A 24,646-nucleotide genomic window follows, 5' to 3' on the forward strand; every position below is an offset into this window, starting at 1 on the left:
ATATAACTGTGTCTAGTGTAAGGAGAAGATTTAATGGGAAATGGTTGGCATTCTTTCTTCTTAAAGGCACGGGGGAATGAGGGGGGGGAGAGAGAGAGACGTACACACACAGACAAACGCATCCCACAGTGAGGGAAGAGGCAGAGAGCAGGCAAGGCAGAGAGGGAGCGAGGGTAGAGAGAGAGAGATCCCCAAAGCAGCCCTGCGCCTCTGAGCTGGAATCTGCCAGGGTGCAACCAGCATGTTGGTCCTCAGCCTGCTTGTCTGGGGATCCTACCTGCAGCTTTTCTTCTGCTTTGCTTTATCTCAGACTGCGTACGTTGACAATGTCTTCTCAGTTTCAGCAGGTAAATTGCTTTAAGTCTTGTTACTTTTCCTTGCTTGGAGCTCTCTGCACTTTTGATTCTTGCACTTGCCAGTGACTGGGAACACAGGATTAAAAAAGAAATACTTCAAATTGCAGATCTCAGTGGAGGGATTTTGAATTGCAGACCTGTTCTGCCAGATGCAAGGGGATTTTGTTGCTTGATTGGTTTTGCTTTTTACCTTATAATTTCTAGTTTTAAACCCCTCCCTTTCCCTTCCCTGTGAGAAATAACAAGCAAGATCCTCAGCTGCTCTAAAATGCACCTTTTTTTTTCCGTTGGCTTCCATGGTGCTGTGCTAATTCACGGATCTGTCCCAATTAGTATATTACTTGCACGTCTGCATGTTTCTTTCTATTTTGGATGAGCTTAGGTAGATTACAGCAAGGGAAAGAAAATGAATCTCAATGTATATCTGCTTCTATAAATAAAGCCCTGACCTCAATGACTGCTGCCAGAGTCCGACTGGATGTTAGCAGAATAAACATCATCTGGCTCTGGCTATGACACTAACAAATACTCGGATGACTTACATAGCAAACAAGAGTCCACTGCATGGAAAATCCCTGCTAGGCAAAAGCAGAACAAATTAGTTGTCGGCTGAGCCAGGGCACTGGAAATCCCACTTGATAGATTTTACAGTTTCATCAGCAAGACTTTCCTTTAGCCACGTTCTATGCAAAGGAAGGGGAAAGTTGGTGAGAGCTCTGACTCCATCTCTCCTTTGAGGAGCTTTCACCAACTTTCTGTCTGTTATTGTGTATCTGTCAATAGAGATGCTCCTAGGTCAAATTTGAGATGATTCAACACAGATTTGAATGTCAAGGTCAGCTATACCTACAGATGCCTCCCATGAAGACTCTGACCAAAAGAGTACACATCTTAAGACTGTACATAAAATCAACTTTAGACATGACTCTAAAGATACCCAGCCTTTCTCTCTCTCTCTCATGTCTCTGGTGTGACCATTCAAGGTGTTTATGAGATGGTTTACATTCAAGGTGTTTACAAGAGAAGGGTGATCAGGAGGGATAGTTTTTATGAGGTAATAGATTTCTGCACTAAATAGCCGTAACAGTATGCATGATTTCTTCTAAGGGTTTTGGCTTTTTTAAATCTTATAAAATGTGCAGAGCTAATACATTGTATTTCACTCTTAATGGTTTGAACAGTCCACTCATTTACATAAATTCAAATAATAAGATTCTGAGGGCCACAAGAGTACTGCACATATCCTTTGGGAAAAAGCCCTTTAGCATTTAATAATGCAGCCATTACAATTCTCTGGTCACTTCAGATTGCTTTAAAGATAACATCTAGGAAAGTTTAATGTTCAAGGGAGTCCACCCTTTGAAAAACAATTTAGCTCATTCTTTTGAACCTGTAGGAACTAATAATGTTTGTTATCCCAAACTCTGTAGGATGCCAAAAAGCATTAACATTCCTATTCCATTTGGTGTGCTTTTTCTAATATGTTGAGATTAGTTAATGTGAGGTACAGGATTCATTAAAATTCACTTCCTCTGATATGTTCCATATTGCTTTGCAATTACATGTATATTTATTAGACCTCAAAAATTGTTTTGAAGAGCTTTACATGTATTAGACACGTGTAGGTGCCACACAGATAAACAAGAATTTCACATTTCCATCACCTGTATGGCCTGACCTTTCTCCTGTGATACACACTTGTGTGTCTAGAGAAGACATTTCAGCTGTCCTGAAAAAAAAAACCAGTTCAACAAATAATTTTCCTCTTGGAAGAATAAGGACTTCTTATCTCTGCTAAAAACACGATGGAAGAGGCAAATAGGAAGGAAAATGTCAAACTGCTCTTTTCAGTAGATTATTTCCCATAGCACAGGCCTGGGGGCTCCTCAGGCAGAGATTGCATTCGGCCATGGCTCCTTCCTCCTCTATCTGGGCTTGGAGAAAATGTGAACAGTCAGGAAATCTGGTGGCCAATGTGGTGGTTTGAGTAAATCACCAGCCCTCGTATCACTCTGCAGGAACACCCTGAGCTGTGCTCCTCTGGCCAAGGCACTGGAAATCACCTTTAGACCCAGCAAGCTTTTAGCAAGGCTTCTGTCACAAATATATTGTAAATGTTTACTTGATAATATGTGGAAAAACTAACATCTGTCAGATGGTTCAGACGTAATCCCACTATCACAGGGCTGGTTTAACAGCCATAGTCATGGGAGGTGTTACATACCCATGTGCTTTTATTCCTTGTTAGTTGGGCCTACGTGGTATGAAAAAATAAATGATAAAAAATTCCTTTAGTACTTTAATTGCATCTACATTTTAAGAAATATCTCCTAAGAAAAAAGCAAAATAAAATCTCTAGTTTCTGGTAGAAATCTCACAGTGAGTACTGAAGGTGAATTAATTCCATTTAAATTCTCGGTTATCTTAGTGGTTTCTCAAATGTTCTGTGACTGTCAGCTGAGTCAATTATTTGTATCTGGCACCAGGATGTAATTGCACATTTAAAGAATGGATTTGAGCACTGTACTTGAAAATTCTAAAACTAATCACATTTAACAATGAGGATGTTCTTAAGTGGCAACTTGTCTTGCCTATAGCTCAGAAAATGCATTTGGGTGTATTCCAGATACATCTGGAAACTTCTGAGCTAAAAGTACTTTTATTTCTGTCCTCTCACATCTTTGCATAGCATCAGGTCACAAGTAAAAAGGTTGACAGTTTACGAAACAGCAACTAGAAAGCAGAGATAAACAATTGATAGAGGGAGAAAGTGTTTGTAGAATAACTGGGGAAAGAATAATAATCTAGATCTCTGATTTGCTGCCAACTCCACCTTGTAGTCCCATCAGCCTCAAACAACGGCACATCCTTGTTTCTGAAGTAGTTTGAACTTTGATTCCAAAGAGTTGAGTCTTCTGGTGCTGAAGCATCATTTCTGGAGGAAAGGCTTTAGAGAGTAATATTACAACACTCTAAAGCATGTGGCTGTGATTCCCACAGGGACACTGAAGACCCCCAGGGATGGGTAGCTCAGCCCTCCTGGAGTCAGCAGGCTTCTTTTCAGGGTAACCTGTCATATCTCACCCATGGTGTTTATGGTACTGTTTGTAACCATTCTTCAGAGCTCTGCTCTACTGAGGTTCCAGCATTGTGCACTCAAGAAGGTTTCACTCCTGATGAAAACTAGACAGGTATTTTATACTCATTTTTTGTAGGTTACATGAACCAGTCTGCACCTTGTAAGAACCAGCCTGAAGGAAGCAACCTTCTAAATTCAGGTCATAGAAAGACTCTCCTCTCATTCTTTCTCGTCCCCTGTTCTACTCATCCAGGCTGAAAGGTTTCTTGCAGAGAGATGGGAAAGTATTTAAATTGTCAGCAACAGTGGGAGAAGGACAGCATCTCAATGCTTCTTCTGACCCCAACTTTTACACATGCCACAAATGTATCCTTTTATTGAATTTTCTCCTGCGATCAATATTGATACATAGCCCTATGAAAGGAATACAGTAGATTAATTTAAAGGAATGAGATGAGACAGTAACATCTGAGCACTTTTTGCAGTATTCCTCATGATTTCTTTGCCTTTTTCCTATTATTTTCCAAAAGAAAAATAACACTACGTCTCACTGGGGAGGTGACACAACCTCTTTGAATTGGGAAGGTGTAAAATTAATGTGCATCTGGACTTCATGTGGGATAGCTGCAGTAAACAGTTTAGCTTTCTTGCAGACCAACACTGTTGGAGCAGTAAGAGCCACGGTGGTGGGCAAGGCAGGTTGGGAAGAGGAGCTGTGCAGGATGCTAGCCTCAACTGGGCAACTCAGGGAGGAGGGGACCTTGGTAGCCCCTGTGTCCATGTGCTGAGGGGAGAGAATGTTGTGCATTTGTGAGAGAAACAGCCGGTGAGAGAAAACACAGAAATAAATAGTGATTCCTGACATTGGGGGAGTCAGGGTCTGGGCTGCCTTTCTGTAAAAGGAGTATCTGACCCCATCATCAGGGCTGAGATTTTTTTTCCCTTCTAATTGAACAACCCACAGGAACCCTAAAAATTGCCACAAAATTGTCAAAATAGACAGGTGGATGGTTTTCCTTTCTAAGGAGAGCAATTGTAAATATTTACTTATGTAAAATCACAGGAGCAAAAATGATCAGAGTGCTTGCAAAAATAAGAAAGACTCAGAAGGAATTTAAAATGACTAGCAGTAAAAGCTGAAAGACTCTCAAAGGCAGCAGTCACAGCCTAATGGCCCAAAGAACAACCAGCAAGCAGAGATGGATTTTTTAAGGGCAAAAATATGGGTCCAGAGAAGGGAGCTGGGCTCTGCTCTGGAAAGGCAGCATGGGTACAGGAGGTGCCCAGCATCCTCACACCATCGATCAGAGGCCTTCCGAAGGAACATGTGTGGGGAAGAAAGCTTGGTTAGGCAAAAATTCCTGATGGAAATGAGCCACTGATAAAGACTACAGCTACGTTAGGAGAAGGAAAGCAAAGTGTCATTGGCCGGAAGAGAAGACGCTCAGCTGGCTATGGATTTGGCTGGGCAAAAGTGTTGGGGCTGGACTTGGCTTGGCATTTAAAAGCTTTCTGTTGTGTTGGTGACTTGCAGAAGCCTGAAAGGGAAACAACAGGTTCTTTCAATAGAATATTTCTTCAACTTGAGAGGAAAAAAAGAACCTTGTGATTGGCAGTATGCACTTGATAGCCCAAATGAGCAGCTACAAAAATAAGCCAAAAGAGGGGTTATGTGGTCGTTACCTTTCTAAGCTGACAAGGATTGTATTTCCTCTGGTGAAAGGCTTGGGCTGTGAGCAAATTGGTCTAATATGGTGTCATTACTGTTGCTTTAAGTAAATGGTTTTTCAAAATAAATACAGTTAGATTAAAGAAGCCCCTTATTTGACTTTATCTGTAGTTTCTCCCCTGGTAGCTACGACCCATGAGAATCCTAAATTGGGTGTCCTGCTCAAGTCAATGCAGATAACACTCATTGATGAAACTACCTTAGGATTCATGGACCCTTTTCTGGTGACATATGGTGCAACACTAGTGCTGAGACAGGTGAGAGCAGAGCAGCCACACTGGTGCACAGTCTGTATGTGACTTTGTGCCTGCACCCAGCTTTGTGTCAACAAGGGCAAGGGGAAGGCCACGATGGCTAAAGGACTCTCAGGAAGTCCTGTGAAATTGTTAGTAGACCGGTAAGTAGAAGCCCCCTTGATCCTGTGGATGAGGGAGAAGGGAAGGACATCAGAGGCAGTTCAGGAGGTTGTGGCATTTGCCTTGTGGCAGTAAATAAAAATCAGCAGACACAGCCATTAGTGAGGGAGATGGAAGCTGGTTGCAACAAGTCTCAACTACAGCTCTGGGTTTTGCATGCAGGAAGGGAAAGGGGCTTCTGAGCTTGTGGCATCACTGATGACAAGGCACCTTGGCTTGTCAAAAAAGGTCCAGTGCAAGTGAAGGGAAAGAGCTCAGTTAAATGCTGCATAAGATATCATGAACATTCATTCACTCAAGAAAATATATGTCAAAGGACCATATGGTCTCCCCTGTGTTCCTGTTTCCCATGGTTTAATATAAAGGTCTCATTTAGCTTTATGTAGTGAGCTGATGGGGGCAGAGGCATTCTGAAATACAAAGATAGGTTTGTGGTTTGAGGCACAGGAAGCTGGAACTACTGGTGGCCTGTTCAGATTGTTTTTCTGGGGCAGTGTTTGTGTTACAAGTAAGGCAGATGTCCAACCTCAAGCTCTTTTGGAAATGCAGCCCAGGCAAAACCAATATTTTTCAGATAGTTGTTATGTGGTAAAATCAACTTATTCCCTGTGTACTTGTAGACAGTGTTTTTAGGTCTCTGCTCCTATTACAGACAGTTTATGTGTGGGTTTATCAATATTATCAAACCTCTGCACACAGAAGAAACAGACTGTGGCTTGCATCTTAGCATCTTTTGGTTTTAAAGCCCTTTTTCATATGGGACATAGCATCTTCCCATGCATGAGCTGTATTGGCACAGGAGCACTGGCAGCATGGTTGCAGCAAGAGAAACTTCTAATTGTGGCTGAAACTACAGAAAAATGTAATTTGTGTTTATACAGAAGAAAGTTTTTTGTCAGGATTGACATTGCATCCTTATGGTCTTTAACTCTTGGTGCTAGGATACTGTGTGATTACAAAATCATGGGGCACATTCAGCTGTGATGCAACATAGGACTCACCAAGGACAGCTTTAGTAGATGGGAAAGCCTGTTAGATATAGGGGGAATTCTTTGAAGATCATATATAGGAAAGAGAAAAAAAACCCAAACCCTAAACAGGAATTAACAAATCTTAATTTAGATACTCTGTTTCTTCCATTCTCCTCTCCAATAAATGATTGCTTTAATGAAAAGTAGACTGGGGAGGATAGTGTCTGTAGTTACACAACTCTAATAGCAAAAGGACGATTTGAATGAGAAGATAGATATAGTAAGAATACAGAGGAAGATTCAAATAGTGAATGAAAGAGAAAAGAAGATATTAACTACTTTTCCCAGAACAGGCAGTTGTGTATGCACAAATGCATGTGCCCAGGGAATGCACACAAGTCAAGGGAGATACTTTGTCTAATGAGGGCAGTGTTGCAATTTCAGGTTTTTTCTACCAAGGGGAAAGTGTCAATAGAGTATTTTTTTAGCTTCCTGAAACTACAAAGGTAATGGCTTTTTACAATACCAAGTCAACACAGCATTGTTTTTTTGTGAAAAGCAGGAGAATAAAGTCAGCTTGGCTGTGGATTTGTTGCAGCAAGGGAGTCAGGAGGAATTTATTTAGCCCACAGCAGCAAAGTTTCTCTGAAGTTTTTCTGAGCATATAGCAATACCCAGTCTCACGGGGACTGGCTTGGATTGTCTGAGCATATGGTGGAGCCACATCAAAGTCAAGTACATGTTTGATCTATGCCAGCAGTAGACAGATTATGATCTTTCAGTTGCAGAAGGGTAGGACTGGTGTCTCTTGGCATTTTTTTTGCTACTGGTTTCCCAGATAATGTGGGAGAGGACTGTGTGGCAGTGAATGACACATAGAAGTCTTTCAGGGCTGACACAGTAGCCATCTTGCACTAATCTTTAGGGCTTTGGGCCCTTCTACAGATTGTAGTAGGCTTTAATACTCAGTATACTCATAATACTCTTCATCTGTGACAAGCAGTTGTATTTTATAATCTGATTCATAAAATGACTGAGATTAGATATGGTGACTTACTAGACTGAAACTGTTTCTGGTGTTGTAACTGAGTCATATGTGGCTTTGGGGGAGCTCTCTAACTTCTCTATGTCTCAGTATCTCATGCATTGAAGGGGAGCACACAGAGTTATCAACATTGCTTAGCAGTGTCCAGAGGACCTCCAGGACCTCTGCAAATTGAAGGACATAGAAAGAAAATTGCACAAAATAACCTTGTTTTGGTTATTGGGATTTATAGACACGGGTTTATTTTGTAAACCCATATTATAACTCATTGAAGTGTTCCGCCTTTCAGATTTTATTGTGATTTTCATGTTCTTGTGAAACTGGAGCACAGAATCAACCCAAGCTAAGGCTCCTCTCTCAGAATTTTCCTTCTGCAATCAATATGAGAGAACAGTATATGATCTTTTGGCAGGTGTTGCCCTCATACGTGCACATACACCCAGATTAAATGTCTGAAGTGTTTGTATATAGGGAACAAGGGGCTTTCCCTTTGCTCAGAAATCTCACAGCCCCTTGTGCTTTCCTGTGTCTTGCCATGTTTCTGCAGTGTGTCCCAAGGCTGACCTGCAAAGATGTAGCTGCCTACCCCTCACCAGCCAAGCGAAGGGCTTAGCTAGGACCTCAGTGGCTGGGAGCACATGTGAGCTACCAGGAGATGCTAGGGGATGCCGGATGAATATTAGGTGAGGACAGAGGACAGTGTCTGTAGTGACCAGCTAGCAAAGAAGCACCAAGACAGTCTCTTGCTCGGTGCCCCCTATTCACCCCCACCCTCATAGAGATGGCAGAGGCCCCAGCGAAATGGGAGTAAAAAGATGAGCAAGGTTGTTGTGGATGAGACAAGGGCAGGGAGGGCTCGCTGCCAATTACAGTTCTGGGCAAAACAGACTCCAGTACTCGACTTAGAGAGGAAAGTAGGAAAGTTTATTCTACAAGAAACAGAACGGAATGAAAGTAAAAAGGGAGTAGGATGATGAGAAAATTACAACTAGCACTTTAAGATCTCCCTCCCCCATCCCTCCTTTCTTCCCGGGCCCAGCTCGCTGCTCCCGATATCTCTACCTCCTCCCCCCACAACAGCTCAGGGAGGCAGGGAATGGAGGATGTGGTCAGTCTCTCACAGATGGGCTCTGCCGCTTCTGTCTTCTCAGATGAGGACGACTCCTGGCATTCTTCCCTTGCTCCGATACAGGATCTCTCCCCCAGGACACAGTCCTTAACTTCTGTGGTGTGAGTTTTTCCCAGCAGCTACAGCTTCTGCCGATACAGGGTCCCTCACGTGGGACACAGTCCTTAGTGACTATCTCTGGTGTGGGTTCTTCCCCACAGTTACAGCTTCTGCAGATACAGGGTCTATCCCATGGGACACGGCCTCTTCTGGGCATAGTTTTAATGAACTTCTTTGGTGTGGGTTCTTCCCCACAGTTACAGCTTCTGTGAATATGGGGTCCCTCACACGGGACACAGCCTCCTCTGGCCATAGTCACTGCCCCTGATGCGGAGTCTTTCACAAGATGCAAACAAATCTCAGCTTCACCAGTCCTCTCCGTAGAATGCAGGGGAGTCTCTGCTCCAGCACACCTCCTCCTCTCTTTCCTCACTGACCTTGGAGTCCCCATGGTTGCTTCTCTCTCTCTTCCAACTCCTTGCACCACCACTAGCTGGAAGAGAAGAAGGGATGGAAGGAAGAAACAGGAAGATGCCTCCTCTTCCAGCTTCTTCTTAAAAAGTGATCATGGAGCATCTAATTGGCTCAGTCCTAGCAGTGGGTCTGGCTCAGAGCTGGGGAGAGTTTCAAGCAATTTATTACAGGAGCCATCTTTACAGCCCTTTCCCTCTTACCAGAAACAGCTTCATGTCAAACTATGACAGTGCCCTTGGTCCTTCATCTGGGTCAATACCAAGATCCAGAGTCCAGGCAGTGTCCCTGGGTTTCTGCTATTGGCACAGGCTTTTTGAACATGGACTGATTTTCAACATCTTTATTTATTTGTTTATTATGACAGCTTCTGAGCATGTGCCAGGTGGTAAAGTACATGTTACTGCTGCCACAGCCTGTAGCCACTTTGGGGATTAAAACTAGAATATTTTGAATTTTTTGTGAGTTTTTCTTGGCTGACAAAGTTTCAACTGGATTTTTTAATTTCTGCTGAAAATATGGGGAATGAATCCTTCACCAGCTTTACTCTGTTTCTTGAAGACTCTGAATCCCCATTTTAAGAAAGAAGAAACCAGAAGAGGGAGAGAACTTCAGCCCTGTGTCTTATCTCATAACTCACATAGGAGCTTCATGGGTCACTGCCACATCCATGCAGATACCATTGCCTAAGCTGCAGGGCTTCAAATATGTCTTTGGCATATTTACATTAGGTGATTGGTAGGAAAAGATATATTTAGGCCATCAGCTCTGAGATTTAAGTTCAAAAGTGTATTGAGAGATGCAGGCCATTCACCTGCCTGACCATCTGACCCAGCTTCAGACACAAGCTGTATTCCTGGCTCTACTTGTGTGTCCTTAAGGCACATTTTGGGTCACAAAGCTTCATAAAATGCATTTTGAAGATGTACACAATGTTTATGCTGAAGCACATCTTTGCAGTTTTAAAAGAGAACTTAATACCTACTTCTGCACTGTGAATAAAGGATTTTTACCTATATGGCTCTCAAAAGGCATCTTTGACGAGCTCTTAAACTTTCCTGACTTAAAAAGAGAAAGTGCCTTAGTCACCTTACAGTAGATGTACAGAATGGTACCGGGTGGCTGCAGCCTGTGGTGCTCTGCTCTTGAATGAATGACAACAAAGCAGATGAAAGTTTCCGTTTCAGAGGGACAAGCCTACAATTCGTGATCTGACTAAACTGCCCAGCTCGTTTATTATTAATCCTGAGCACTGTCCAAGTGGGAAAAACACCTGTGATGGGGCATCACATCACAGGACTCTGTCTAGCAGAGTCCTGCCCATCACAAGCTGGGCAGGCCACCAGCACTGCTGTCTGGGTGACAAGACTTTGGATAACAGCTTGGCTTCCTGTCAGGGCTTGCCGGGTTAATGTGGTCACAAATAGGAAGGGAAACACGTTAAGTGTCTTCTTCCTTTCTTGTCCTTTCCTCCTGATAGTTGGCCTAAAGACAGTGATGTTAGAATAAAAAGTCACTTCCATTAAATTCTATAAATATTACTCAAGAGTAGGACAGCACTTCTCTGGTTCCTCCATTGCAGCTGTGGGGATTCATAGGGCTGAAGGGCTCTAGTATCAATCAGAGACCTCATATGAACCCCTCTCCAGGGGACTCAGCCTGGGGGAAGGCTTCTCTCTGTCTCTGTGCTGGACTGTTTCAGATAGTGTTCCCAAATTTCAGCTACAGTCAGAAGGTAGGAGTCTGCAAGAACAAAATTAAACGTAGCAGTAGTTTATCTAAGATAGGTTACTTTCTGAAGCAACTCTTGCCCATGCATTTATATAGTCACTTTCTTGAACTGAATTAACATATAGTCTGGACCAAAAAACCAATTTGAGTTTGCAAATCCTGAATACTTTCTGTGTTAAAACTGACTATTATGATTTGTGTGTTCTCTGAAAAATAACTGCCACTCCTGGAGGAGTTTTTTATTTTGTCTTTCTTCTCATATTGACTATATTCTTAGATATTGAAGCTGTCAAAACAGCAGTTTCCATACTAGATATGTAAACACATGCTCTATATAGGCAGGGTCTTCAAATTTCAGAGAAATATGACAGTTCTATTCTTGGTCTGAGATTTTTTCCGCTGATGGGGACTGGAGTATTCTGAAGCTGTGTTTAGCAAACAAAGCTAACCTGGAGCCTAAAAATATACATTGCATTTGCAGGGAGCCAGTAGTCCTGCCAAGACAACCCTTTTGTGATATCAACCAAGACAATATTTTAACGGTTGTACATCTTGGACATATTGCAGTTACAAAATCCTTATCAATGAAAGGCAGTGCTTCTCAGGTCAAATTATAGCAGTCATACCTGTAGTCGCTCTGGGACTCACTCATTTTTTTTTTGCTCCCTCTGCTGTCCTATCACCTGTCATACCTGAGTGTGGAAGGTCCTTACATCCAGGACCAGCCTTTTCCTAAATATTTGCTTTACAAATACACCTTCCAGAACACAGCCATGATTCATGATGGTGCCTCTGGAATATTAACAACTACCTGCACCAGTGACTAAGCCACATTAGGCCAGATTTAATATTCTTTTTTTCTTGAATGATAATAATCCTATTGACATTTATCTAGATCATGGAATAAGGTAATACTAAGAGAAAGTGATGGCATTGAAATGTGGCCTAAAATAAAACGATAATCACATTTTATACCCTATTATCATAGAATCATAGAATGGTAGGGTTGGAAGGGACCTCCAGAGATCATCTAGTCCAACCCCTCCTGCAGAAGCAGGTTCACCTAGATCAGGTCGCATAGGAACATGTACAGGAGGGTCCTGAAGACCTCCAAGGAAGGAGCCTCCACAACCCCTCTGGGCAGCCTGTTCCACTGCTCCATCACCCTCACAGTGAAATAGTTTTTTCTTAAGTGAAATAGTTTTTTCTTATATTTAAGTGGAACTTTTTGTGTTCCAGCTTCATCCCATATTAAACTATAAGGTGTCCATAGCTTTAATAATATGCAATTTAATTCCAATGCAGTGTGTTCACATAGCATCCTAAAATTAAGACAACCGCCAAAGTATTTGTGGTAAAAATTGAAGACGTTAGGTACAGCTGTGTAAGAGTGACTGAATTCAGGATGAGCCATACAGAATTGAATTCTACATAACTGTGCATTTTATTGCTTGTGAGAACTGGAGACAGGCAAAATTGAGCCTTTGCTGTTTTTCAAAGGGCATTGGCATTTTCAGTATATATTTAAACTTTTAAATGAAACAATATATCTCTATTTTTTTATCGTAAATCTTCTGCCTTTGTCTTAAAAGGAAATTTTTGGCTGAATTTCAAACTTGCTTGGCAAACTTGAAAATCCTTCATTATGGATCCTTTCAGACTTCAATTGAATCATCTCTTGAAAGAATCATTTGCAATAGAAAAATCATTTTGATAGAAAAGAAAAAATCTAGATAATGTAACCTACCCTTGAATGCTGCTGAATCACATTCCTCTGGACAGCTCTTTTCTGTGCATCAGGACAGTGAAAATGCTGCCCCCATTAATGTGGGGTGATGGAACTGATGCAGTGCGTTTCCTGAGACATTTGAAAATCTAGAAGTACCTCTGTCCCTTGGAAAGCTTGCTTTACCTTGAGATGTGACTAATATCAAGCCTGAGATTGATTTGCACACAAATCTAGGAATGTTGTTGGGTTTGTCTTCCTAGAAACTCAATTTAGAGATTTTTCTGTTAATACCAGATACTTCACCATAGGCTTTTCTTCCTACTGTATTTGGCTCCCTGCCACTCTTCAGTTCACAGACATCCATTCCATCTGCCATTACTCACAGAAAGGAATCAACAGATATAAATAAATATTTGCTGTCCTTGGCAAAACCTTGAGAAGGCTCCCACCCCTATTAGAGATGCATTTCCCAAAGAGTAAATAGGTTAAAAAAAATCCTACATTATAAGTGCATCATCTGCGCATCCTTTCTCTGTGAATCTTTGGTCACAGCTTCTTATATTGTTGATGGAAGTTCACTTCTTAGAAAAGGTTAAATACATTGTCCAAAAGAGGTCCTGCCTTACCAGTCAGTTGGTGACAAAGCTGTTAGCTAAACCTGGATTGTGGAGTATTTATTCTTCAGAAATAAGGCAATCTGATTTCAGTCACAGGGGAAATATTAGCAAATGTGCTGTGGAACAGCTTCCCATTGTGTTACCACACAAGTGCTTGTAGCAATTTGGTCCACAGAGAAGGTTGGTGGTCAACAGCATGGAGTAGCACTCAGGCTGTAACAGAAATCAGAAGATGCTATTTCTGATGCACTTTTGGAAAAAAGGGGAGAGGAAGAAAGAAATATTTGAATCTATTTTCTAATGCTGCCTATCTGAAATTTTCCAAAATCAGCCTGTGTCATCGCCATTAAGACACACTAAGAGCTTAAAACTCTGCATAGCTTTCAGCACAAGAAGGAACTTATAGACTTAAGGAAACAGTAATTTTCTTAAATCACTGCTAGGATTACACTGCACACGGGATGTAGGAAAATCCTGTGGAGTGGGCACTCCTCTTGTTCTGTAAGAAATATTTGTGGTGTTCAAGACAACAGATGAGTGTTTATATTGAACAGATCTCCCTTGTTTGGAACAGAAGAAACAGGTCAGCCACAGAGCATGCCGCCTCCTTGGTCCTCCTCCACCGCCGATGTTTCCACCACCGCTCTTCAGGCACAGCTGGAGCACTGTAAGTGTTGCCCGGGAGCCTTTCTTTTCTTTTTACTTGACTTTTTGTGTGTGACAAAGATTGAAGCACCTTCTCAAGCGCTGCTTCATGGTGTTCCTCGGCAAGCTTGTTTATATTGATGTGACACTGTTAGGACAAACATTCAACATCCCAGACTGGGGCTTGAAGTGACTCTCAAATAGATCTAGGAATGAAACAAGGCTGCATTTGCTCAGGCAGTTAGTTCATTTAGCTTAAAATGTTCTCCTTACTCTGTTTTGGGGACTTTCTTAGAGTAAGGCAATCCTGAGCAAAAGCAAATGGCAATGCTATAAGCCAAGTAAGGACAGTAAGGAGTATTTTCTGTCCTGCACAAGGATTTCAGGGTGTACATTACATATGTGTCCTGTTCTGCATCACATTTGCCTTACCCTGTAGGTGAAATGAAAATCCCCAAATCTTCCTATGGACTCTGTTCTCACCATCTTATTTTTCAGAAGGAAAGATGTGTTTGAATTTCTGATATGGAGTTTTCATTCACTTAACTATGCACATACTTAATCTATATGGTATGTGTTCATACACATTAACATATGCAACATACAGGATACAATGGGCATATGATAGAGCAGTTTGCCCAGTTACTCTCATTGACAGGATCTGTTAACTCCAGTATGTTTTCCACCCCAATGTTAAGAATTTTACTACCTATTCAGTAGTTCCTATTTCTTAATTCTACTATTCATTTACCGTATACAATCACTGCAATTATTGCCAGAGTTATGTAAATAATGATTAGTAAGATGGCTGGCAATAAATAACACAAGAAAAAATACAGTATAAAATCCTACATTGTCTTTAGAGAAAATAAGGTTGAGCTCAGGATGTTACTTGCCCCAAACCAAAATCTAGTTGCCTCCCCCTTCCCCATTCCCTCCTTTCCCTGTGCCTTGATTCCCATAGAAAGGAGACCCGGGGACAAGATCTCCTTTGGGATGTGGTGTATTCCTTCAGTGAGGTTCCTGGAATTCCCCCAGGCAGCCCAGAGAGTAACTGGAGCACAAAATCACCCTATCACACTATCTCTCCCATAAAAACACAAAATCAAACTAAGTAGATACTAGGAGGGTAGGAGCCACATGAATTCACTACAAGCAGCTTGTGGTTTGGAGTCTGTAGTTAGAGCTTTTCTGGAAAATAACTTTTCACTTGGAAGATGAAGATCAGTTATATTAAGCCACTGTTTCTGGCTCTGTTTGTCTGTTTCCAGGGGAGATCACTTTTGTCACAGGACATGAAGAAGCCAGTTTACTCGTGCAAGCCTAATTTTGAAGTAAAAAATTAGACATTCATTGATCATTAAAAGCATTGATTCTGTTCTGCAGTGAATGAATGCCCATGGGTTAGTATCTTCTGGAGAGAAGATCATGCTGGCTACACCCTTGCTGAGTGTAATCTCTATTATTAAAGCAAAGGCACTATTTTTGGAGAGGAGCTGCTACTTGTAAATCGGGACAGAGAGAGCAGGGTCAGGGCTAAGAATAGGCCGGGGTCCCAGGCTGGCTCACAGGAGTATGTGGCAGCGATGTGCCTCTGGGGGAGGAGGAGGAGGAAGTATGGGGCAGGACACTATGCTGAAGTGCTAATGTTTGAGCATCCATGAAGATAGCCTTGTGACAAACCCTAGGCTTCTTCCTAAGGAAGCAAATCAACTCTCTTGAAGCTGTAATATTTGGTAGCAAGCTTTTTATGTATTTCCCTGTCAGGCTACATATGGCTGCGTGTTCACTCTTTTGTTTTATGTTATGTAGAAGCTGTTTGCCCAGGATATGGAAGAGTTGTGTCAGGAGCTCTGGATAATACAGGCTTCCTCTCTGCCCAAACCACATTGCCCTGCAGGGCCTCCTGGCCCCCAGGTGAGTGATACATTTGCAATTAAATCATAACTTTATCTCACTTGCTCCAAGGTCCTTACAAAGCTGTAAAACACCTGCAAATGTTTTTTACCACTTAATAAGTATACCAAGTGCTGGCTTAATTTTGACGTGACTATACATAAATCATGCAGGCTTTTTACCCTATGTTCTCATGCCTGCATTGCACACTCTTCATTTTTGTGGAGTTTTCAGTGGATAGCACCCATCAAAAATCCTGAAGGTGCCACTCCTTTCAGAGGGTTATATTTTTTTCTTTCTTTTAGACTCTCTTGTCCTTTATGTGAGGGAAAGAGACCCTGAAGTGGATGCACAAGAAGTGCAATGAACTTGAATGTTAGTGGAGAAGGAAAACACCCACAGTAAACATCAGAGACAAGGAGGGGCTTCAGGAGGGCAGGGGTATGACATTCAAGAGGTGTAGGGTCTCCTAGTTGCAACATCTCTGCCTCAGGTTTGATGGGTAGCTTTGTGCCAGTCTTTTTGACCTCCTGTACATTCAGAAATCTTCTGAGGAAATGGTCTACTTCTTGAGGAAGGCTTTAGTGAACGTCTCTGTAGTGTGGAGATCACCTGTCTGCCTTTCCATTCCAGTCTGTTCATTCTAAAGAAAAGCAAAAGGTTCTGTGGAGAGATATTTGCACTTTCACTTGGGGCACAGTCAGTCTTAACCCATGTGCTGAGCCTGGTGCTTTGGTACAGTGACTTTCCTTGAGGTCTCTGGGTGCCAGTTTTATTACAGTACAGCTAATAGCAGACATGGCACAGGACTTTTGCTGTAGCAAAGTCTTGACTGAGGCTTTGGCAGCCAGAGAAGTTAACAAGCACCCAAACACTATTTCAAATCTATGGGCAGTACATCACAGTAAAGATTCAGTTATGTGGCAAAAAGTTTAGCTTTAATTATATAGAAATTAGTACTTCAGAAGGCATTTGTAAACATGAAAGCCACAAAGTCTTGTTTTACGAACTTTGACTTTATTGTTCTGCCATTTTGTCTTTGCTGAGATGCAGGATGAGGCAGATTCACTTACCATGTGAATAGTGAAGTGCAGAGAGAAGTGATGGGAAATGTTTGTTTTGTCCTGTATAGAGAAAAGTTTTCTCTGCATTATACAGTGAAGTTGGCCATGGTACTGGGTTGCAATACATGTGAAAAAATCAGTTGTTATTCAGTCTTCTCTTAATACTCTCTCTGCCTAAATTGGAACAACAGTAATATTAATTCTATTGTACTACAATATGTCCATTGCTATAAATAGTATTAATCTTGCAACCAAATGGTCTATGATCCCTCCAAGAACATTTTAAAATAGAGTAGACTGGCAGATTTTATCACAACAGCAGACAGCAGGGTAGGTATAACATAACTTCAGAATTATTTAATTGTGAATTATGGGACTGTGTCTTTTAATGGGACAATGTTAGAGCCACAAGTCGTCTGGGCAATATTTTTATGGCAATGTTGACCTGACAAGAAATGGTACCATTATAAAAAAAATACCTAAGAAATACTTTTGAATTCATTTCTGCTGTGTCTCACATGGCTTTCAAAGGAATTGCAAAAGCTCATACTATCGACTCGGAGCTGAATTTTAACACTGCCTCATAAGAAGGAGAATTAGATTTGTAATGATATAACTCAGCGTATAAGTCCTCCCATGGGTAACCTGAGGTAAAATGAAAGAGGTAGGATCAAATTTGGCTCTGACTCTAATAGAGTGCATTCTGAATTACAATATTGCAAACCTGAAATTACTGATGAAAAGAGTTGGAGTAATCTGCATTTAAGGGTACAGTTTGTTCATATTCATGTACAGTTAACATCACGTTTCAGATGACATAAGACAGGCAGGATCCAAACATGGAGTGAATGATTTGCATGGTGAATCTAATCCTCCTCTGATTCAGGCTCATGCGTTTTTTTCCCCTTAGTCACTCAGAAATAAAAAGTGTTCTGTGTACTGAAGCATTCTAGAAACAAAACTTGGTTTCTGATTTTTTTATTATTATTATTATGACGGGGTACAAGGTTTTCCTGGATTAAGTCTGCTGAAAGGAGAATTGAGAGAGTTATCTTCAGGATTCAGAAGGGGTGGCAATCCTCCACGTCCATATCACACTGTGGAGCTTGTCCCACATGTTTTATGTCACTTCTCTTATCACCCCTTTGGCTGACCTCCTTTGCCATCTGACATGCCATCTCTGTGTACTCATTGTCACTAATTCTTCAGGACCCCGTTAACATCTCATCTTTCCTTTGCCCCAGGCCATTTTTCTTGCTGAATTTCTTCATCTAGAAGATGCCCCTGCATTTCTCATGTCAATCCAACTTTCCAGCCAGACACTCAGCAGCAGCACAAACCTGGTGTTTAGAGGCCACCTTTAAATACCACAGCCAACACACCAACCTTGTGTGTTCACACTGTTCATAGGAGACACCTACAGGGTCAAGTGTGGAGGGATGACAACCACCAGTGCCTCCTTACTAATGCAGTTTAATAATAGCATTCACTTTTCTCCCTAGGGTCCACAAGGAATTCCTGGTATAATGGGACCAAAAGGGGAGAAAGTAAGTGTTGTTGTGGTGCTTGGTATGTTTTTGAGAGGCAAAGAATGGCCAGATATGAGATTGGGAGGGTGTTCACATTTTGGCTTGCCTGCCTAGTCAATGTTGGACCTTACAGATATGAGGATTTACTTCAACATAAATGTAAAGCTGTGACTTGGTTTGAGGCTGTAATTTAAAGCTTCATCTTTCAGTGTTTATTTTCAGTCTCAAAATATTTTTTATGGCTTCTCACGACAGCTACCTCTGTCTAGGGTATGCATTAAGAGAGCAGCTCAGGTATACAAACGTCTTTGAATGCCCTGTCCCTCTGGGTTGACATGAGAGGCAGAGCTCTGTTAATTGTGTGGGTCAACTCAGATATTAAAACTGGCCTGTACGATAAGTTATAACTTCAGCTCTGCAAAGCATTTGCTCCATGATGATGCCTAAAGAGCCTTATATCTGAAGCTGGGCATGTAATTTCATGCTTTGCTAAGCAAGGGGATGACTGTAGATTCAGGACTGAGGGCACAGAGGCTCTGTTAAAATAATTATTGTCATTTTACCTTTGGATGGAAAGTCTTGAACAAAAAGATATTCCCAATGTTTTATATTTTAGTTTTTTAAAGTATAAATGCATTGACTAATGAGCTGCTGTGCTTCACACAGTGCTTCTGAGACTAACATGTTCCTTTCTCTGGCAGGGGGAGATTGGCAGACCAGGAAGAAAGGTATGAACAAAGGTGCTGTCTCAGAAACTCATCTAATACTTGACAAACAGCAGCTGTCAGAGAGGGATGCAGATAGTGGTCAAATAATGATGAGCTAATTTTGAAGTTTAACCTGTTTGTGCTGATTCCTCTGTACTCAGAGTGGATGGTACGGAGCTCTGGGTGCAGGGTTGAAGAATTGGGCTCTGGTTTGAAGAGCTGTCCCACTTGGTTTGAATTTTGCAGGTTCTCTCAGTAACAGCACGTGGCTCTGGTCAGACAATTGAAACAAAGCAACATCAAGCTTGTTACTCCCTCAAAATCTAAACAAGGCTCAGCCAAATACCCCTGAAGGAGGAATGACCGTTTATGATTACAGAGTTTTGGCATCAATGCAATATGCTGATCACAGTCTTGTGCTTGGTGGCATATAACCCATGATATATTGCCAAAAACATGTGCCCCTACGTGTGATGAAACAGAATGCATTGTCACAGTTGCTAGGGACCTCCTTTTAATGTAATTAACTGTAATAGAGGACTGAAATGAAGGATGAAATTAGATATATACAAGGGGTAGTCACTAACCAGGAAAAGACCTACCCTTCTAATAATATACCAAGGATTTTAACACCTTTCTAATAATAAACAAAGGATTTTAACACCAGCTATCAATCAATCATTCAAATAAATCCAAAACACATACACAAAAAAAGACTTTTTCTTTAACCTAAATTGTAAATCCCCTACAGTAAACATAAACTCAAGTGTTCAAAACAGTAATATCTCAGTCACACACCAGCCTACACGAGTGCAACCCTTAAACACAGTACATCTGTATTTATGCTTCTGACAAGAACTGGTTTTCACTCTTAGCCCCAAATGTCATGATGACATTTCAAAGATTATATTGTCAAGTGATGTAAAGCAGTGGAACAGTACTAATCTGCAGTGTTTTAGGAGATACTCAAAGAGTGATTTACAGGCAGTAATTAAAATAGATAAATCACTGTATGCAAGCAGCTATTGCTAGTCACATTATAGCTAACAGAGCACTTACAGTTAGTGATATGAAAGTGTGCAGAATAAGAATAATAATAAATAAAAATAGGAATATTTTTATATTCCTATTATATTGATTCTGTTCTTAATGTAAATTGGATTCATCCTGATGCAGTTGCATGCAAGACTTTTTTGATTTACATAATATTAAGTGAAAAGAAGGTTTAATTTAATGACACTGAGTTTTTTAGGATTATTATTTTGACTACGTGTATAGTTTACTCTGTACCTGATTTACTTATTTGAATTAGTATATTATATATATTAGTATATTTCTGTGAGGCCACTCTTCCTTCAGTAGCATCAGCATAAATTCTATTATGAATATAATTAGTATATTTTGTATTAAAAACAAGGTAAGGGAGCATTTGCAGGTGTTTTTCTGAAAAAAACCATTGTTTGTTTATATCTCCTGTGTGCAGTGGAAGCCTGTGCATAGTAATGGTGTTAAATGAATCATTGTAATCAATGTTTTCTGTTCAAGGGTAGACCAGGTACCCCGGGTGTCCCTGGGATGCCAGGACCAGTAGGATGGCCTGGACCTGTGGGACCGAAGGTAAGGCTAAAATTCACATGGAATAATCTGTTCAGCATCACAGTTTGAACAGAACATTTGTTTTGGGGAAGTCTCCAAACCACTATCTGCTGGAAGCTGGGAAGCTCCATCAGTGCAAAGACACTCTGTGCTTACTTACACCGCTCTGTAAAGACCTGCCTGGTCTAGGGTTACACTACTCCACCTTCAGCCTAGCCCCTGTAGCATTTCTTAAGTTGATTAAAATACATCAAAAGGAAATAGAAAATTAGTCTAATGAAGACTCATCGATAACCACTACTGTCTCAAAATCACACAAATTGGTGTTTCAAAACTGATCATCATCTTTATGGCCCTTCTTTATGAAGGAGAATACCAGGTTGATACCAGGGGAAAGAGATTACAACCCATGAAGACTGCCGATCACACCTTTGAAGTTCATTCTCATACAAACAGACATTCTATCCTGTGATTTTTTTTTAATAACTAACAGCAGAACAAATGACAAGGTTTCATCTGCATTTATTAAGAAGCTGCAGGACGGTCCTTTGCTGAGTATTATCTTATACAAAATGTATACAGCTCTTCACAGGAGTCACAGTAAATGGACTTTCCACTGGGAATTTTGAGGTAACTTGTTTTTCTTCAATCCAGTATGCATCAGGCAAAACAACTGCACAAAATGTTTCATTTAAAGCTGCATTTTCCAGTTCATCTTTGACTCTTCATTTGCTCCATGAAGGTTGGTGCCCTCATCTCAGAGAACATGAGGCAATAGTTCTTGCCACTGCAAGAATAATAGTAGGTGACTTCTGAATTCAAGAAGGGAAGCACACCCTCAAGCTCTTCGCAGCCATATTAGATGAAGAACATCACGTTACAGCGTGTGGGGATGTAGGCAATCAACAAGAGTAGGTACTTAAAAGGAGCCAATGTTGACTTTGAAATGTGAAACACAGTGTTGCCCCCAAACGTGTCCTATGATTTCCCACAGTGGAGGCAGTGGGAGTATTGAGGGCAGAAAGAAGGTCCAATTACCTTCTCTCACAATCTTAGTACTGAGAGCAGAGCAATAAGAAAACTCATTCATTTGGCCTTCTTTTTATAAACTGTAGTTTCATTTATGAAGTCTTGCAAATTTTGATGTTATCTCCTCTTTGTGTATTAGTATGCTGCTTCATCACACTCCTAGTTGCATCCCTTACATTCAGTAGTAATGCTTTTTCCTTTACTTAGACTGCAAGTCCTACTTGCTGTTTGATTCCAGCTCTGCTGTATCGTCTCCACTGTTCTCTGAATGGGTTCACACTTTCATTTCTTCTGGTCTTTATAAATTTTGGTTTCCTGCCTGTCAACGAAGGCTCCAGATGAACAAAGACCAGCATATCTCAGGGCTCACTTCTGTTGATTGTCTCTCTTTCCTTTCTCTTCTTTTCATCTCTGATCTTCTCAAACTCCTGATACACGTAATCACTATAGTCATCTACTACATCCTTCTCCTGCTGTAAATCTCCAGTAAGCTGCTATTTGGAAGGTTTCCTCATTCCCATCTCTGTGCCTTCTGTTTTTTTCGGATGGGTCTCCTTACTTGCCTTCTCTTTCTTTGACACAGCCTTGGTCCTATCCTTATTTCTCCTACTTTGTTTCTTCAAGTCCTTTCTTAACTTCTGCCGGTGGCAGCAGCCAATGCGGAAATCCTCTCCACTTCTAGGACAGTGAAAGCCAAAGGAGAATGAGAGCCAACTGTAGTCTGCTGGTAGCACTGCTGCATGTCTGTGGGGACTACTCCGTATTTCACGCTAGGTATAATTAGCTGACAGCAGCCAGAGAAGTTGTTGTAAAGCCTTTTCATGATTTACTGGCTCCAGACCTCGGCAAAGCATGTGATGTCTCAGAACTGCAATAAAAGTAGTCTGTCTGCCTCCCCAAGCCCCAAAGGCTTGCAGCAACATACCTTTCTTTTCTGCAACTCAGTGAAAGTGATGTTAGGCAGAGACAATGCACCTTCATGCAGAAAAAAAGGTGCACTGCAGCTGCTAATTTGCTTGCACATCCTTTAATAGCATCTGACAATACTGAAGCACAAGTTACCCACCCAAGGAAGTGCAAATAGAAGAATAAGAAAACATATGAGGACTCACGCAGAACACAACTGCAGTGCACAGCAACCCCAAGGTCAGGCTTGTCTCAACTATTTGACATAAAACCTGAACCACTAAACTGTCAGACATTCAAATATGACCTCATCAGAGAGCCACAACCAATAACTCTCTTTATTGACCCCTTTAGGGTGAAAAGGGAGAGTTGGGTGTGATGGGATTGCCAGGTACAAGAGGACCAATGGGCTCCAAGGTTTGTTAACCAAATGCTGCGCTTTCAGACATTGGTTTCTAATGCTCTGCTGACAGCTGCTTCCCTTGAGAATTTGTGGGAAAGCATTTATTAAGATATATCTTTTCTAATACAGCTAAAATATATGCTCTCCTTCAAGCAAGGTTATGTTGTCTGGTTGGGCTTGGCTGTGTTTTTGGCTTTTCATAAAAATGCTTTGGTATGAATTGTTGTAATACAAAAATGTATTGTAAAAGCAAAACTCAGTAGAGAATTTGAGTTCTTAAGTGTACCTGCAGCATTAATTCCTGTTTGCAGTGTTTTCCACCTACTTCATAAGACTGTGGAAATTTTGGTCCTCTACCAAAACTATGAATCTGTGTTGTCATTTGGATAGCAAGCACAATTCGGTCTGGTTGGTTTAGTTTCTGCACATCATTGTCTATAGTACAGCTTCTGTCTTTCCAAATTTAAGCCATAACATTTGAAAGTACTTGAAAAAAAAAACCCCATGTGATCAGTTTATTCAAATAAAGAACTGGAGAGAAGACCTGAATATTTTTCTTTATTATGTGTATTTCTTAAAGAGAAACAAATTTCATAGTAGTCTTCACACTAGAAGATTACTCAAGTATAATTTAATGCTGTTCCACGGGGGAAGAAAAAAGCAAACCCCAAAACCAGAAGAGGAAGGTTATTGCTAAAATTATTTTTAAATTATTAATTGTGGCATCTAAGGCTTTATTCACTTTCAGCTACTTTTTATTTCCCTTATTTCCATTTTAAAGCACTACCAATCCTGCTGGCTTTACCTGGCTTTTTCACATAGGCTTTTGGGCTGAATTGTCTTGCCTTTCATTCACATTTCATAATTCTGTTTCAGTGCAATTTTAGAAGCCATAAGTATTCATTTGCATTTAGAAGTTGATGCAATTAATTATTTGTGCTTCATTCTTTTTCTTCACTTTGAAGTTTGAAAGTCCGGATTCTTGGGTGATCTTGAAAGCGAGAAGCATTAAAATATCTATCATTCCCTTTAGGGTTTTCCTGGAACTAGAGGAGAAAAGGTCAGTGTGACAATAGAATGATATATTATTTAACAATTGGAAACAGTTAGGTTAAAAAAAAAAAAGTAGGTATAGAAATGAGATTGAATTTTGTTGGCCTGAAGTCTAAATGTCCCACTGAGAAATGAAAGCACACATTGAGAGGGAGCACAGTCTTGTGGCTTGGGCTGAGATACTGAAGAAGTGAGTTTCACACCCCATATTTTTTTGAAGAAGTTACAGTGCACTTCCATATAGTTTTCCTACTTTTAGAATAAGTATCATAATGCTTAGTTGTTGATCTGGTTTATTTGGGCTGTCTACACTTCAGCACAAAGACAGTTCTTACTGTAAGACCTTATAGTGGGACCTGAACCTGGGTAACGACACTTGAGGAAAAAAGTTATGTTTGGAAGTGTTATGTCCAGGAAAGCACATAGTTAAAGTAATTATCTTGGAGAATGAGACACTTTTCCTACAAGCCTTGCTCTTAATTCTGCTATAATATCAATGAAAGTAA

The 24,646-nt window shown here is 40.9% G+C and overlaps 1 protein-coding gene across 1 annotated transcript in view; it reads left to right on the forward strand.

Moving 5' to 3' along the window:
• Positions 1-241: 241 nt before the first annotated feature.
• Positions 242-24,646, forward strand: part of COLQ (collagen like tail subunit of asymmetric acetylcholinesterase) — a 41,228-nt gene continuing 16,823 nt past the window's right edge. The window contains exons 1-7 of the mRNA XM_061996835.1: positions 242-347; positions 13,867-13,979; positions 18,420-18,464; positions 19,148-19,174; positions 20,699-20,770; positions 23,039-23,101; positions 24,121-24,147. Of these exons, the coding sequence (XP_061852819.1) occupies positions 242-347; positions 13,867-13,979; positions 18,420-18,464; positions 19,148-19,174; positions 20,699-20,770; positions 23,039-23,101; positions 24,121-24,147 (453 nt within the window). The remainder of the gene's footprint in view (positions 348-13,866; positions 13,980-18,419; positions 18,465-19,147; positions 19,175-20,698; positions 20,771-23,038; positions 23,102-24,120; positions 24,148-24,646) is intronic.

The sequence above is a fragment of the Colius striatus genome, chromosome 5 (genome assembly GCF_028858725.1).
Source record: "Colius striatus isolate bColStr4 chromosome 5, bColStr4.1.hap1, whole genome shotgun sequence".
NCBI classification, from domain to species: domain Eukaryota; kingdom Metazoa; phylum Chordata; class Aves; order Coliiformes; family Coliidae; genus Colius; species Colius striatus.